This window comes from Haliotis rufescens, unplaced genomic scaffold (assembly GCF_023055435.1).
Source record: "Haliotis rufescens isolate VD_foot unplaced genomic scaffold, xgHalRufe1.0.p SCAF_2, whole genome shotgun sequence".
Classification (NCBI taxonomy): domain Eukaryota; kingdom Metazoa; phylum Mollusca; class Gastropoda; order Lepetellida; family Haliotidae; genus Haliotis; species Haliotis rufescens.
Window position 1 is genome coordinate 9,891,405 of NW_025963890.1, and position 15,474 is coordinate 9,906,878.

The following is a 15,474-nucleotide window of genomic DNA, read 5'->3' on the forward strand; positions in this document are numbered from 1 at the left end:
TTCTGTTGTCTTTTCGAATTGTGGAAGTGATATGGTCTCACAAGAAACAGACATAATTATCTTCCGCCACGAAGTGGGGCGGGGGATATAGGAACGGAGTTCGTCCGTCCTTCCGTCCGCTGCTTAAAGGGGACAAATTTTCTCCAAAATTGTTTAAGTCAGAGAAATTTGACATACCGACGTTACTGGTCATGATCTCAAATGAGTTCGAAAATTGGTGTGGTAAATTCATTTTTTTAAAGAGTTATAGCTTTTTAAACGTGGTGCATCGTGTTTACAATGGGGTCCATTTTTCTCAGAAACTACTGAAGTTGCATGACTGAAAGTTTGCTTGTTATCCAAGAGATGCTTGTCAAGACTGAGTTCGAAAATTGGCCCCATAAGTTATTTTTTACAGAGTTACTATGTTTACTTAGTGCATAGTGTGTGCAATGGGGACAGGTCTTCTACTGAAGATAGATTATGTAAGAGCTACTTATCAAGACTGAGTAAATTCTTTTCAAAAGAAGGGGCCTTTTGTGAGTATTAATTTCACATTTAATCATTTTATTTTTCTGATGACATAAAGCGACCCATGTGCCTCTCTCTTCCCAAGGCTTTATGGGGCTATTTATTGTTAAAATAGACTACCATTTGAACAAACAAAATTCTAATGATCCCCATGGTGGGGGATAGTGATACCGTTGTTTCCCTGTTTCCCTCACCATCCTGCTTTAGATCTATCGAGACATGATTGATGTGCCGCCCAAATTACAAATCATGAAACGAATATGGAACAAATTCACTGTAATGACCTCAATAATGAGGTATCGATTTTGATAATGTCACATCACAGACGCGGAACCGTGTTTAAACACGCATCTCACGCACGATAGCTTTTTTATGAATATAAATGAAAATTGTCATCGATTAATTTCGAACAATGCTCACATATTGTCTGAAGAATACGTATGTGAGTATTCTTAAGTAATAGGAGTGTGTGCTGCGTGCCGAAAAATAATGTCAAATTATCTTGACGTCGTACGAATACTTTCCTAAATAAATATCTAGTTTTACTTCAAAATTAAACAGTCCAAAACGCCGACGGTTCCAAATTACATTCCTGGTATCAAATACTCAATAATCACCGGAAATATGAAAACACACTATGTATAGCTTCTAAATCATAGAAGCATTGTGGCATGGTACAATGACATCTCCATCACACGTTGAAGAGGACTTTTGTCACAGTGAACAAATTGCAGTAAATATATGACGTAATCGTTTTGCTTATATTCTTCATTTGTACTTAAGGTCTTTTGTTCGTGGGATTTTTGCATTATCCCCTTGATGATCCAGTTCCAATTTCAAGTGTGGGACTAGAAGTTGTAATAAGACTGATTGTAAAACCAATGTGAGCGTTATCTGCAACCTGATTGGTTGAAAACATCATTAAATGGGATTCAAAGCCGAAATGGATACAACGTTAATTATATATTAAGTTTCATCAATATTTATCCGAACAAGTTCGATTTTGTTGTTTCTTCCAACATTTTGCTACGCCGTCGATCCAAATGAAATCTCCGGGCATCGAATACTCGCAAATCTGAAATGCAATAAACCCAATTTCACCACCTAACTGGGCCTTGTCTTTGTGTAACTACGGTAATGATAGGCAGTTAGCAACCACAGCGGATTTAAATGACTTGCTGCGACTAGTAATCGACCCATGCTTAGTCCCCTAATAACACTGGCGGTTGGTGTTAATTATTGTAATACACGTTTATCAAATAGAAATCGTTTTTCAAAGCGAAATGAGTGAAAGCCACTGTCATAATGACATTGCCAATAAACCTGTTTAAAGCCGTGTCCTGTTTCCCTAGTCAATGCCTGCTTGTGTAACTTGTTAATCTCTGCATGTTATGACTACACGTCAAACTAAGCGACTACACGTTTCTGTCCTTCAACATTATCCGACGTAGACTTAAATAGTGTTGTGAACACCAGAATCAACATGCCCCCAACGTGTCTACACAACAAATAAATATTAATCTGGGCGTTGGAAATTGACTGATGCGTGACACACCTGTGATGCGCGGCATGATGTTGATTACTGCATGTATAATATAACATATCTATTGTTTAATTTTAGTACCGCACTGTATCAAAAAGCAGTCAGATAACAACCTGGCTAAGAATTGTTCTCTGACAATCCGATTGAACAGTTTACAACCATGCACTGTTTTCACCCGGAATCGCAATAGTCCTTACAACATTAAAATACCATTAAGTTCTCTGTCACGATCCACTTAACTCTTATACAGGAGATATGAATGTTGATAGTCTCGCATCAGTCAGCCTGGGTACCGCTCCCCCAGCGTGTAGGAAAATGAATGTCCTTCAAATTCGGTACGCTTGAATGAAGAGTTGCCGATAATGAATGTTGGTAAGAATGAAGGCATTGAAGCGTGTGACAATTGATTTGTGAACGGACAAAGCCTACAAAACTGTGCCCCAAACTAATTCCGTGCGTTCTTGTTTTGACGCGTTTACGATAAGGCACACTAATCAATCGAAATTATCGATTATGGCCATTCTACCAAACAGTTCGGTTTATGGAGTCCTATCGCATAGATTTCAGACGAGGCAACATGATTAGTACGTTATTTTGTTAATTAGCTAATATTCGTTGATCGCATCAGTTGTAATCATTATATTTTCAAAGGTAGTCCTTTGATAGAGAGTCTTTAGACATTAATGTTGTGCGTGGTAATGGCACACGTATGCAACGAAATTGTTAGTCATTCAAGCAGGAAAACTTATCCTATTATTTTCTCTCGTTCGAAGCATGAGGTACGATGGGCGTTCAATACGTTTGGCAACTTCAATATAAAACCAAGTCACAGAATATCTTTTCAACTTTTATTTTTCAATATAATCTTCATTCACCTCAATACACTTATCCATTTGTCCTTCAAGCTTTTAATACCACTTGTATTGAAATCCGCAGATTGGCCCTCTAACCACGCCTCTGTGGCAGCCTTTATGTCCTCGTCACCCTGGAAGCCTCTTCCACGTAGGGCAGATTTCATTTGCCGGAACAGGAATTAGTCTCTGGGGGCTAAGTCTGGGCTGTAGGGTGGGTGATTTAACTGTTCGAACCACATTCACATATGGCGGCCTGTGCAATTCTCGACTTGTGAACCGGAGCATGTAAGGAACTTTATTACAGCGCGTTGTTCATGTTTGAGAGAATCCATGTAAACACAAATGCCCAAGTTGCAAAACTTATTGAACGCCCCTCGTATGTTTCCATCTTTTTCGACAGTAAGTACACAGTTCTAGTTTGTAGCGAAGTTAGAACGTGATGGTACTGTTACCGGTAGTACGCCCATTATTCTTCTGTTACCGGTAGATAGCCCTTGACTCTTCTGTTACCGGTAGTAAGCCCATGATTCCTCTGTTACCGGTAGTAAACCCTTGATTCTTCTGTTACCGGTAGTAAGCCCTTGACTCTATTGTTGCCGGTAGTAAGCCAATGATTCTTCTGTTACCGGTAGTGAGCACATGATTTTAGTGTTATGGCTAGTAAGCACATGTTACCGGTAGTAAACCCTTGATTCTTCTGTTACCGGTAGTAAGCACATGATCCTACTGTTGCCGGCAGTAAGCCCATGATTCTTCTGTTACCGGGCGTAAGCACATGGTTTTAGTGTTATGGTTAGTAAACACATGTTACCGGCAGTAAACCAATGATTCTTCTGTTACCGGTAGTAAGCCCATGATTCTACTGTTACCGGTGGTAAACCCTCGATTCTTCTGTTACCGGTAGTAAGCACATGATCCTACTGTTACCGGTAGTAAGCCCATGATTCTTCTGTTACCGGGTGTAAGCACATGATTTTAGTGTTATGGCTAGTAAGCACATGTTACCGGTAGTGACCACATGGTGTTAATGTTAAGCTCATTTTTCACTGGTGTAGTTTCGTTGAACTGTAGGGTCGATTTATAAATCTTGAAACTAGGCTTCTCGAGATCCTCTTTGGAATATGGCAACTCTCTGACATACAAATATGCACATGTATATCAATGAAGCTGCAGACATATATAATGCTGTATTGTTTTCACAGCCCAGCATGAATGGTCGGACCAACAGCACCATGTCGCGTAGCCAGACTCCACCCTCGGCCCGCCCACCAACAAAGTCAAAGGCCGAGGTCTTCAACGAGAAAGATTACAAACATGTCTTAGATCATGTCAACAAAGTAAGTACATATGCTGTTCCTTCTCACCTGCATGTCCTATATCATTCCACCTAGTCCCTATGGCCAGGCCAGTTCTTGTGCGATATACAATTAAACCTATTAGTCCGGAAACTGCTATCTGGACAATTACTAGTTGGAAGTCGAAAACTGTACAAAGAACATACACCTACAGGGTTGATTCGTTTATCCGGGAATTTGTTTCGACCGTAATAACGAGGTCAACAAATTAAGAGGATGCGGCGATTATTCAACTGTGAACTCATAGCTGGTCCTAGACTTAGTACTGAGCTCAAAATACCAATGCTAAATCTACGGTTAATTCTGGTTTGGAAACTAGCTACTAGGAGTACTATTGAACAAAGAAGGCTGGTATTCGCAATAAGCTGTATCATACGTCCTCCAAGACACTTCCAATCAAGTCCAAGATTGATATCTGATGCAATTCCTTGTTTTGTCTTGTAGCATATGTTCCTGTGTTTGTTCAGGTGAATACTTGACCTGCCTTTGCATGTGTTTGTGACGGATGCCACCGGTGGGGCAGGATATCTGACTGCTTTTTGATACAGTGCGGTACTAAAATTAAACAATAGATATGTTATATTATACATGCAGTAATCAACATCATGCCGCGCATACACCTAACACCATCACTATTGTGATAGTGATTCACAAACACATGCTTATAGTCGGATTCGTACAACGGGCTCTGCTTTAAACAGAGATCTCTTATGATTATGGAAAGGGCTTTATCAGTGTTTATTTACCGGGTATAACTCTTAGGTTAATTGGCAATCGGCTGTCAGTAGTACCCAAAGTGCGTTCTTCAAGTTCATGGCCTTTTCCATGAAACAACTTTAGCGGAAGAACTATTCCAAGTGTATGTTGTAGTATGGGAGTTACAGTTTTCGTACTGTGGAACAACGTTCTTGCCCCCTTGACGTTCACTGTTTGGTCAACTTGACTCTTGAAATACATCAATTCAAGACAAATAGTTCACATTCATCACTAATTACGTTTGTACCATCAGGATAATTCTGTTTATTACTTGCTCGTGAAGAGATCACCCGTTTGATAAACATACAGCTGAATTACACATTGTGTAATACCAAAACGCGTGCCGTTTTCACATTTATTACGGAATTACAGATATCTTCAATTGTTTTAAAGCTATCTTGAATTGAATTGAAGATATCTTGAATGGAATTGAAGATATCTTGAATGGAATTGAAGATATCTTAAATGCAGATAATTGTAGATATCTGCAATACAATGTAAGATATCTTCAATTGTTTTAAAGATATCTTGAAATGAATTGAAGATATCTTGAATGGAATTGAAGATATCTTGAAAAGAATTGCTGATATCTTAAACTCGATTATTGATATCAAAATATGATTTAAAGATATCCAAATGTCATGTTTTGTTATGATGTCATTAATTCAATTCTTGAAACTAAATACAGATATCAATAATTAATTATTGATATCTTCAATTGTTGCCATTATTAAAGATGTTACATTAATAAAGTTACTTAAATTAGATAACTGATATCAATAATTGATATAAAGATATCATCAAAAGTAATAATGATATCTTTAATTGGATGTTTGATATCAGTAACGGTCAGAATTAATGATATCTTGAAGTGAATTAAAGATATCTCTAATTGAATTAAAGATATCTCTAATTGAATTAAAGATATATTTAATTGAATTAAAGATATTTCTGTAATGCAATTGTGGATATGTATAACTTATTTCAAGATATCTTGAATTGAATTTAAGATATCTTGAATTTATTTCTAATATATTTATGTACTGTGGGATGGTAATTGTTTAATGATATCTTAAATACATTTAGAGACATCACAAACTAATTTGTTGATATCACCGTAACATTTTAAGATATCAGTAATTGTATTATGGATATCAGAAATGAATTTAAGATATCTTTAATTATTTTTTGATATCTTAAAAACATTATTGATATCTTTAAATAAAATACCGATATCTTTAAAACAATTGAAGATATCTGTAATTCCGTAATAAATGTGAAAACGGCTTGCCATACAATAACACCAATACTGTTAAATCTGTAACCACCCCATGTTGTTTCCAGGCACCCCAGAGGCTGCTGACCGGTACGTTCCGGGAACTGGTCCAGTACCTGACCGGTCCGGATTGGCCGGAAATAGGCAAGGTCCGAGCCATCTTCCTCTGGTTGACCTCCATAGATGTCTACAACCTCAAGATGGAAGAAGACCCGCCGAAACAGTCACCAATGGAATATTTCTCTAAGATCCAGAAGAACCAGGGCAACCACGCACATCTATTTTCTGGATTGTGTCAGTAAGTACTGTCTTTGTCTGTCTGTACAATTATAGACATCAACTGCCACTATTCTTTCATTGCTGTTGGGTAACTGTTATACGTTATTATCAGGTTTTAAATGTGTAATAACCTATGTTTGTCTAAAACGATAATGATTCACAATGTACAATCTGTGCATCATGGTACCCCGACGGCGGGTCTTGCCAACCTAGGCTTGATTCCGTCACGAATCCCGGGTTCGTCAGAGAGAATTCTTTAACCACTTAGCTACCTTACTTCATTTAATGCCGAGAAGCTTAAAGTGATATTAACATATGTTAAGGAAGGCTGCCGAACGGTGTGAATCCACTTAATATGCATCTTCCCGAGGCAAGAGAGTTAACTGACTTTAAAAGTCCAGTTTGGACTTTTATAGTCTGTTAACTCTCTTGCCACGGGTGATGCTTCTTAGGTAACTAATAGTAGTTTTTTCACCTAGAATGGCCAACATCCCGTGCATGATCATCAGTGGTATGAACAAAAGCGCCGCCTATGAAATCGGGAAAAAAGTAGACCGGAAAAGTATGGGAGCCCAGTGGAACGCTGTCTTCATTGACGACTCATGGCGATTTGTGGACGCCTTCTGGGCTTCGGCATGCGTCGTCGGCCGGAAGTCAGGGGAATGGGCACTAGTAGACTCCGACGGCAAGGTTGATGACGAGGAGGAGGATGCAGCGGAAACTGAAGGGACCACGGAACATCGGATCAACGAGTTCTACTTCCTGCCCGATCCAGACAAACTGATCTGGACGCACTACCCGGATGAGAAGCAATGGCAGCTGTTGGCTAAGCCTGTCTCTGTGAAGGAGTTTGAGGACCATTTCTATGTCCGGGAGCGGTTCCATATCCTGGACATGAAGACGTCGTCGACCAGTCAGATGAAGTGTACAATCTCAACGAAAGATGGCGAAATCAATATCCCTTTCCAACTCCCGCAAGAGCAGAGTGAACACTTCCGGTTTAAATATATGTTGTACAAGTCTCGAACTCAGATGGAAACGGAGAGCAAAATAGACGCTTTCCTTGACAGATTCGTGTTCTTTGAACACGGTAAAGACTTAGTAGATTTTTCTTTAAGATTTCCAGTGAAGGGGAGGTTTAAAATGGACGTTTACGGATTGGACGTCCGAGAAAGTGACATATTTGACCTTGTGTGTACGTACTTGATACAGTGTCCCACAGAAAAGAAGAACTGTCTCCCCCTCCCTGACTGCCCGCCGTTAGGATGGGGTCCCGTGGGGATCACAAAGAAAGCGGGTCTGTCCCCGAGCACCCACGACAGGGCTCTGATCGAGACGAAAGACGGAAAGGTGACGGTGAGGTTTAAGACAGACCAGAAGATTAAGGTACAGCTGTCTCAGAACCTGAAACATGCTGCCATCGATGACGCCACCCTCAGCAAGTATGCCTTGACCCACCAAGAGGACGGTGAGGCTGTAGTTAGTCTCAGGCTGCCCCAGAAGGGAGAATACGCCCTCAAGCTGTACGCCCAGGGTGAAGGAAAACCAGGAGAGGCTCCTAATGTTTGTAACTATCTTATCAGATGTACGGGGGTTGACGGAGGTGGACAACCATTCCCTAACTTTGCAGAAGGATTTCTAGGGAAATCGCCTATGGCTGATAAACTTGGCGTAAAGGCCTTATCCCACACTGGTGCTCAAATTGACGCTAAAGATGGGAAGGTTTCAGTTAAGTTTAATGCTAGGAATGATGTGGAGATGATATGTGAAGTGCATTCTAATGATCCAAAGGCACTGAAGAAGACAGCAGTAGCTACGAGGAATGAGAACGGGGAATGGACTTTTGATGTAGATATGCCCAAGGCCGGGGAGTATTCTCTGAACGTGTTTGCCAGACAGAAAGGCAACCCCAACCGGATATACAACGTCCACAGCTACTTGGTAGAATCAACAGGGAAACCTGGCTACAATGACGAAAAAATAGATGACGAGATTGACGGTGCCGACCTCGTCATCCCAACTGAGACAGTCGAGACGTCCGAAGACGTTGTTGTGATCCCGGTCCCCCCGGGCTGTAAGAGGGCAGTTGCGGCCGTGCACAGGCGTAATGCCAATGACCCCCCGAGCAGTGACCAGATTGAGTTCATTTCCCAGGACGATATGAACCTCGTGAAGGTCGAGTTGAAGGAATACGGCGAGTACATGCTCAACCTCTACGACATCGACGAGAACGGCGTGGTCAAGAACGTGGCCCGGTACCAGGTGAACCGGAAGCGACCTGGTGACCTCTACAACACCAACCTGAAGATGATCATGGAGACGATGAATGAGGAAGGCGGAAATACCTCCAATGGCCGAGCTCCGTCTCTCTCGCCTGAGGACACTGAGGAGGACAAGCAGAAGAGGACTGAAGGTAGGTGTCGTATCAGTTTAACCATTTTAATGTAAAAGTGTAAAACACGAACAATTTGAGGCAAATGCGGAAATAACACAAATAGATGGCGCTCCGACAGCACCACAGAGTGAAACAAGAACCAGTCTATTACTAGCAATTCAATAATTATATTAAATATTTTTCATTTGTCTCAAGACTAGATGGTCTGAATTAACGATGCATTTGTATTTGGAGATTTTATGCATTGGACAAATACTTAGATTATCACAGTGTTAATGGGAGGCACGGATGGCGCAGTCGTCTTGGGCTTTGCTGTGCAGAGTTGCGTCCCTTAGGCGTGCCAAACATTTATGATCGGGGTCGAGGTTCAGATTCACCCTGATTATGATTGTCCGCACTAATCCTGTCCCCGTGGATTTCACCAAAGTGGTACATGTATACGGCATGCATTACTTCGGGCCTTTCTCCCTTATCGAGCTGACACGCCATTATATAACTGCAATACTGTTCAAAACGGCGTTAAACAAAACTCACTCATATCGTACCACACCTCCATACAAAAGGTTAATCCACCTGCAGCAATGAGCCAATGACATTTAAATCGTATCGGCAACCGGCGTCCTTGATTAAACATACACAGGATAACGAAGGATGCCTGGCCGTTCATAGGAACAATCCACACCGTATGTATATGTGAGTGGGTGGGTAAGCTGGGTTTAACGCCGCTTTTAACAGTATTCCAGTTATATCACGGTGTGCCAGCTTAATGTGGGAGGAAAGCCCGAAGTCATGCAGGTCTCAGACGTTTACCAAATCGGTGAAACCCTCGGGCACGGGTATGGTGCTGACAAACCTAGAAACATAATCGGGGCGAACCTGGATTCGAACCAACAAGCATAGGGTTCCTTGCGTGCCCAAGGGACGCAACTCTGCACAGCGAATCGCTGCGCCTTAGACGACTGGGCCATCCGTGACCCCTATCTATATGTAACCATGTAATGCTTGTTAGTCTTTCATATGGTGAGACAGAAGGATTAAGCAGGCAATGTCATACTTTGCCCTTTTTTAATTAATTGTATTCCATACGATTTTTATACAAGGTGGCAAACGACCAGGTGTTCAAAAGGGGACAGCTCGCAAACCGAATCAAGGTAGCGCATGGCTGGATATTAACACGACCATGCATGGAAACTGTTGTAGACAGTAGTCACAGTGTCGCTTACATGTTACAGTAGAGGTGCCCATCACACCTTACCGTTTCAGCCCATTTCACATAGATGAAGACTGCTTGTCGCCTAACATTTTTATGTATCGTAACATTACCTTTAACACTTTACCAGGGCTTGCCGCCTTTCACCCATAGAACATAGAATAGCTTTGACTTGTTACAGACTGCTGAAGTATGTAACTCACACCTTTTACTATCTTTTATTAGGTAGAGTATTTTTAAACTTTTGTGTTTTGCTCTTCCCTTAAACGGGTCATTTTACAATTTTACCGGCTGTTATCAACGTGTATGATTTAGAAGCACAGAGCTAGTTTTTTTCTCATTACAGGGTCTCAAACAAGCATATTTAACACCTCTGTTTATCAAGATTTGATGTGGCCGATTTGTATTGGCTGTCTGTGATTGATTTCGAAAGCACGTGTCGATTGTACAAACGTTTTGTTTTGTTTGTTTGTGTGTTTGTTGTTGTTTAACGCCGCACTCAACAATATTCAAGCATGGCGGTCTGTACAAAAACGGGTCTGGACCACAGAATCCAGTGATTGACATTATGAGCATCGATACCTTTCTTGCATGTTACCATGGTGACGTAGTAAAGCGTGTCTCACCTCGTCCAAAGGTGTTCGAATCGTTTCCAAACATGAAAATCGTTTGTTTTCGGTGATGGAATCTGAAAGGTAAAGTGACGCAACACTGCGCAGCGGCTGCAGGGCCTTTAGACCACTGAGTCTCCCGTGTTCCCCTTGCCTAAAGAAAAGACAACACCCGTCAACAACAAAAGAATTACTCGGGCCTCTGTGTCCTCGAGCAATCTCCACAGAGGGAATGTTACTGGTAGTGCGAATCGATAGTAGCTATATTGCATGTGTGAGTGAGTTTTTACGCCCCTTTAAGCAATATTCCAGCATTATCGCGGCAGGGGGATACCAGACATGGGCTTCACACATTGTACTCAAGTGGGAAATCGAACCCGGGTCCTCGGCGTGACGAGCGAACGCTTTAACCACTAGGCTACCCGACCACCCCTACAATGCATGAATAACTTTAGTCCCAGCTCGTAGATGGTCAGCTCCTAACCAATAGCTGCATACTCTAAGCCATTTGTAGAAACTAACCGAGAAGATGACAGGGTAGATCTATGCATGTTTAACAGTAAAATGGTATTCAGATAAAGGTATTGAGAACTCTCATTCGTCTTACGAAGATATGGAGTATATGTAGTTAGATGATATTTATCAACTCCAGGAATACATGTGACACAGAAAATAAGGTGTATATTTTCTCGTACTAAAAAAAATAAATGCATGAATTATGAATGAAGAATTCAACGAAACTGATATTGGTGAAGCCACATTTTTTTAAGGTGAGCAATCGTTGTAAATATTTGAGAAGTGGTCGTGATCTGTAGTTCATTGGTAATGAATGTAGTTAGCCTGTGTACTCCCACCTAATGCCCCACCTCATGCCCCACCTCATGCCCAACCTCATGCCCCACCGCATGCCCCACCTCATGCCCCACCTCATGCCCCAACTAATGCCCCACCTCATGCCCCAACTAATGCCCCAACTAATGCCCCACCTCATGCCCCACCTCATGCCTAACCGCATGCCCCACCTCATGCCTCACCGCATGCCCCACCTCATGCCCCACCGCATGCCCCACCTCATGCCCCACCTCATGCCCCAACTAATGCCCCACCTCATGCCCCACCTCATGCCCCACCCCATGCCCCAACTAATGCCCCACCTCATGCCCCACCTAATGCCCCACCGCATGTCCGACCTAATGCCCCACCTAATACCCTACCTCATGCCCCACTTAATGCCCCACCGCATGCCCCACCTCATGCCATCTCTTTCTGTGACAGAGGAGAAGAAGCGACACGCCATGAAACAGCTGCAGCGGGCGATGGACCTGAAGGACGAGAGACAGCTGGAGGCAGCCATAGCAACCTACATGGACTGCAATCCCGCTCAGGGAGATGAGCTTCTGGCGAAGGCCAGGAGACTCCTGGAGGTCCTCAAGATCAGGGGAGGTCAGTATGTTAGACAGCGGCAACAAACTGGTGATAGGAGCGTTGTCCAGGTCTGAAGGTGAAATGAAAGTCTGCTTTGTATGATGAAATATCAAAGTGGTTTAAGACATGTGGGTTTACATTTTATTGCGCCCTTGAACAGGTCCAATCTGGAAATTGGCGCCATATAAATGTTTTTTTATTTCATTAAACAGAGGTACGACAGAAAAGATTTTACTGGCATTCTAATAGCATTGAACGTTTCTTCAATAAATTAGTATGTATTTATACAACTTACACTTCACGTACCCAGTAAGTGAATTATTTGAAAAACAGCTTAAAGTCTGATTTTTAAAACCATTAAAAGCATTGTTGATGTATTTAAAAAAGAATCAATGTAAAAAGGTACATCCACTTTCAACCCCTGATTCACACCTGGATTGATTTCCCTCAACAGAACTAATGGACGCATCCCAGAAACGCGACCTACCATCGTTAGATCGCGCCATCAAACGAGCCAAGGAGATGAACTCAGACCACATGCTTGACCTCCAGATCGCGATGGCGTCAAGGCTGCAGGAGCATCTCCAGAAGATTGAGAAGCTGCGTCACGCCGTGCTCAACATGCAGCAGACGACGGTGTCCGAGCTCCGCAACTACTCCAACCCACCAGATGGCGTCCATCAGACTCTCATGGCGACATTCCTGCTCCTCGGCCACAGCATGAAGAACCTTAAGGTGGGCAGTCATACCTGAGAGGGAGTGAGTAGGTTGAGATTTAATGCAGTTTGAAAAGTATTTCAGTCACAACAAGGTGTGGCGTGTGTCATCAGCTGTGTACTTGGCTGTAAATGTGGAATGGTACCATGTGGTATACCTATGTTACACGTGCAGGTGTGGCGTATGCCATCACTTATCTCGATGCCTATGTTACACGTGCAGGTGTGGCGTATGCTATCATTTGTCTACATGCCTATGTTACACGTGCAGGTGTGGCGTATGCCATCATTTGCCTACATACCTATGTTACACGTGCAGGTGTGGCATATGCCATCATTTGTCTACATGCCTATGTTACACGTGCAGGTGTGGCGTATGCCATCATTTTTCTACATACCAATGTTACACGTGCAGGTGTGGCGTATGCTATCATTTGTCTACATGCCTATGTTACACGTGCAGGTGTGGCATATGCCATCATTTGTCTACATGCCTATGTTACACGTGCAGGTGTGGCGTATGCCATCATTTGTCTACATACCTATGTTACACGTGCAGGTGTGGCATATGCCATCATTTGTCTACATGCCTATGTTACACGTGCAGGTGTGGCGTATGCCATCATTTGTCTACATACCAATGTTACACGTGCAGATGTGACATATGCCATCACTTGTCTACATACCTATGTTACACGTGCAGGTGTGACATATGCCATCACTTGTCTACATACCTATGTTACACGTGCAGGTGTGACATATGCCATCATTTGTCTACATGTCTATGTTACACGTGCAGGTGTGGCGTATGCCATCATTTGTCTACATGTCTATGTTACACGTGCAGGTGTGGCGTAACGTCCAGGCCTTGATGGGGAAGACTGGGAAGGAGTCGATGATGAGGAAAGTATCCAACTTCAAGCCAAAGGACATCCCCCTGTCTGTATCCCGCTCAGCTAAGAAGGTGCTTGATCCTATCTCCAAGGAACACATCAGGGACGTCAGCGCTGGAGCCGCAACCTTCTATGTCTGGGTAAGAAGGGATGAGGAGACAGGACCTTGGGATGCGGGATGCATGTGCGGGCCTCTATGTGTTTGTATGATGGTTTCGTGTGTGTGCGTGCGTGCGTGTGTGTGTCTGTGTGCGTGCGTGCGTGTGTGTGTGTGTGTGTGTGCGTGCGTGCGTGCGTGCGTGTGTATGTAACGGTGTGTTTGTGTATTTGCAGTATTGTGTATGTGTGTGATGATAATGTGTTTATGTGCGTGTGTGCGTGATGGTGTTGTGACTGTGTGCTTGTGTATGTTCGTGCATGTGTTTATGTGTGTGAGGGGGTTGTCTGTTTGTTAATCCAGGTCAACCTTGAACTATATGATGGACGTAGGGATCCTTAATCCTTTAATGATTAATTGATGCCAAAATACTCATCGAACTCCACAAAGTAACCTTTACATAATAGCGAAAGCACTTCTGTGTTAGTGAACGGTAGTCAGGACAGTCGTAGTGTCTGTTTTCTTTTATTTGTAATTCTTAATAATATTATTCAATTGTGCTTGCAGTCGAGGGGTATGATTGAAGAAGTAGAGTCGTATGGAGGCGCTGAAGCTAACGCCGCCCAGAACAAGCTTCAGTACAAGGAATAGGAAGAAAAGGAATGACCAGATGATGAGCCTAAACAGTGAGAGAGGTCATCATATCCCAGCCCTAGAGGTTGATGCGTTTTTTGACGATGTTGAAATTGACAAATTACCATAGACCATATATTCGTGAAGACATTAATATACCAAATATGTTGTATTTTGTTACAAAATCTTCATTGGTAACTTCAAACCAGTTTCGAAGCTGCACAATGATGTTTTGTCGTGGTTATCTGTAGTTTTGATACGCAATCAAGTCAAAATAACAGTTTATAAAACGAAATTATAAGATCGCGTTTCGTATTTTTGTACACGAGGTCATGGGGCCTTCCTGACAAAATTCAACCAAGTTTTTATACCGATCAGCATAACTGCGCGTGCCAACCATCCTTGTACGCGGATATCACCCCCCCCCCCCCCCCCCCCCCCCCCAACACACACACACACACACCCCACACACCCCACCCTCCAGCCCCCAGACATGACCCCTTCGACATTCCCAGTCCCATACCATTGTTGAAGTATATAGTCAGTGTCCTGAAAACGTGTATGTCATAGATAGTGAGTTGGCCTTGTTTTGACACCAGTTACATCATCCATCATTCTGCTCCAAATCTCAATAATAAAGTGCCTGTGTCTCGATCAAGATCATCCTAACACGAAAAGTCGTTTTTTGTATATCAAAGTGTCTATAGCGTCAACTTCATACGCATCCCCTATATACCACCATGCATATTTATCACAAACATACTGGTATCTGAATAAACGGCTGGGATTAGAAAATATAAGTCCGCCAATAGTACTTGTATGGCTACCATTAACATCCTGTCCACAAATCTATGGCATGGTTGTAATTGACTTCTGTTTAACGAAGTCTTATTCTAATTTAATTACTTTCTTCTCTCGTTA

At 42.5% G+C, this 15,474-nt stretch overlaps 1 protein-coding gene across 11 annotated transcripts in view; it reads left to right on the plus strand.

Annotated features, from left to right (window-relative positions):
- Positions 1-14,961, plus strand: part of LOC124136163 — a 37,188-nt gene extending 22,227 nt beyond the window's left edge. For 10 of the 11 annotated variants that reach the window (XM_046502002.2, XM_046501998.2, XM_046501996.2 and 7 more), the window contains exons 3-10: positions 4,110-4,244; positions 6,363-6,592; positions 7,053-8,986; positions 10,069-10,119; positions 12,065-12,232; positions 12,669-12,949; positions 13,778-13,963; positions 14,488-14,961. In XM_046502002.2, the coding sequence (XP_046357958.2) occupies positions 4,110-4,244; positions 6,363-6,592; positions 7,053-8,986; positions 10,069-10,119; positions 12,065-12,232; positions 12,669-12,949; positions 13,778-13,963; positions 14,488-14,571 (3,069 nt within the window). In that variant the 3' untranslated portion in view covers positions 14,572-14,961. The remainder of the gene's footprint in view (positions 1-4,109; positions 4,245-6,362; positions 6,593-7,052; positions 8,987-10,068; positions 10,120-12,064; positions 12,233-12,668; positions 12,950-13,777; positions 13,964-14,487) is intronic. The other variant, XM_046502006.2, reaches the window with a different exon arrangement.
- The last annotated feature ends 513 nt before the right edge of the window (positions 14,962-15,474 follow it).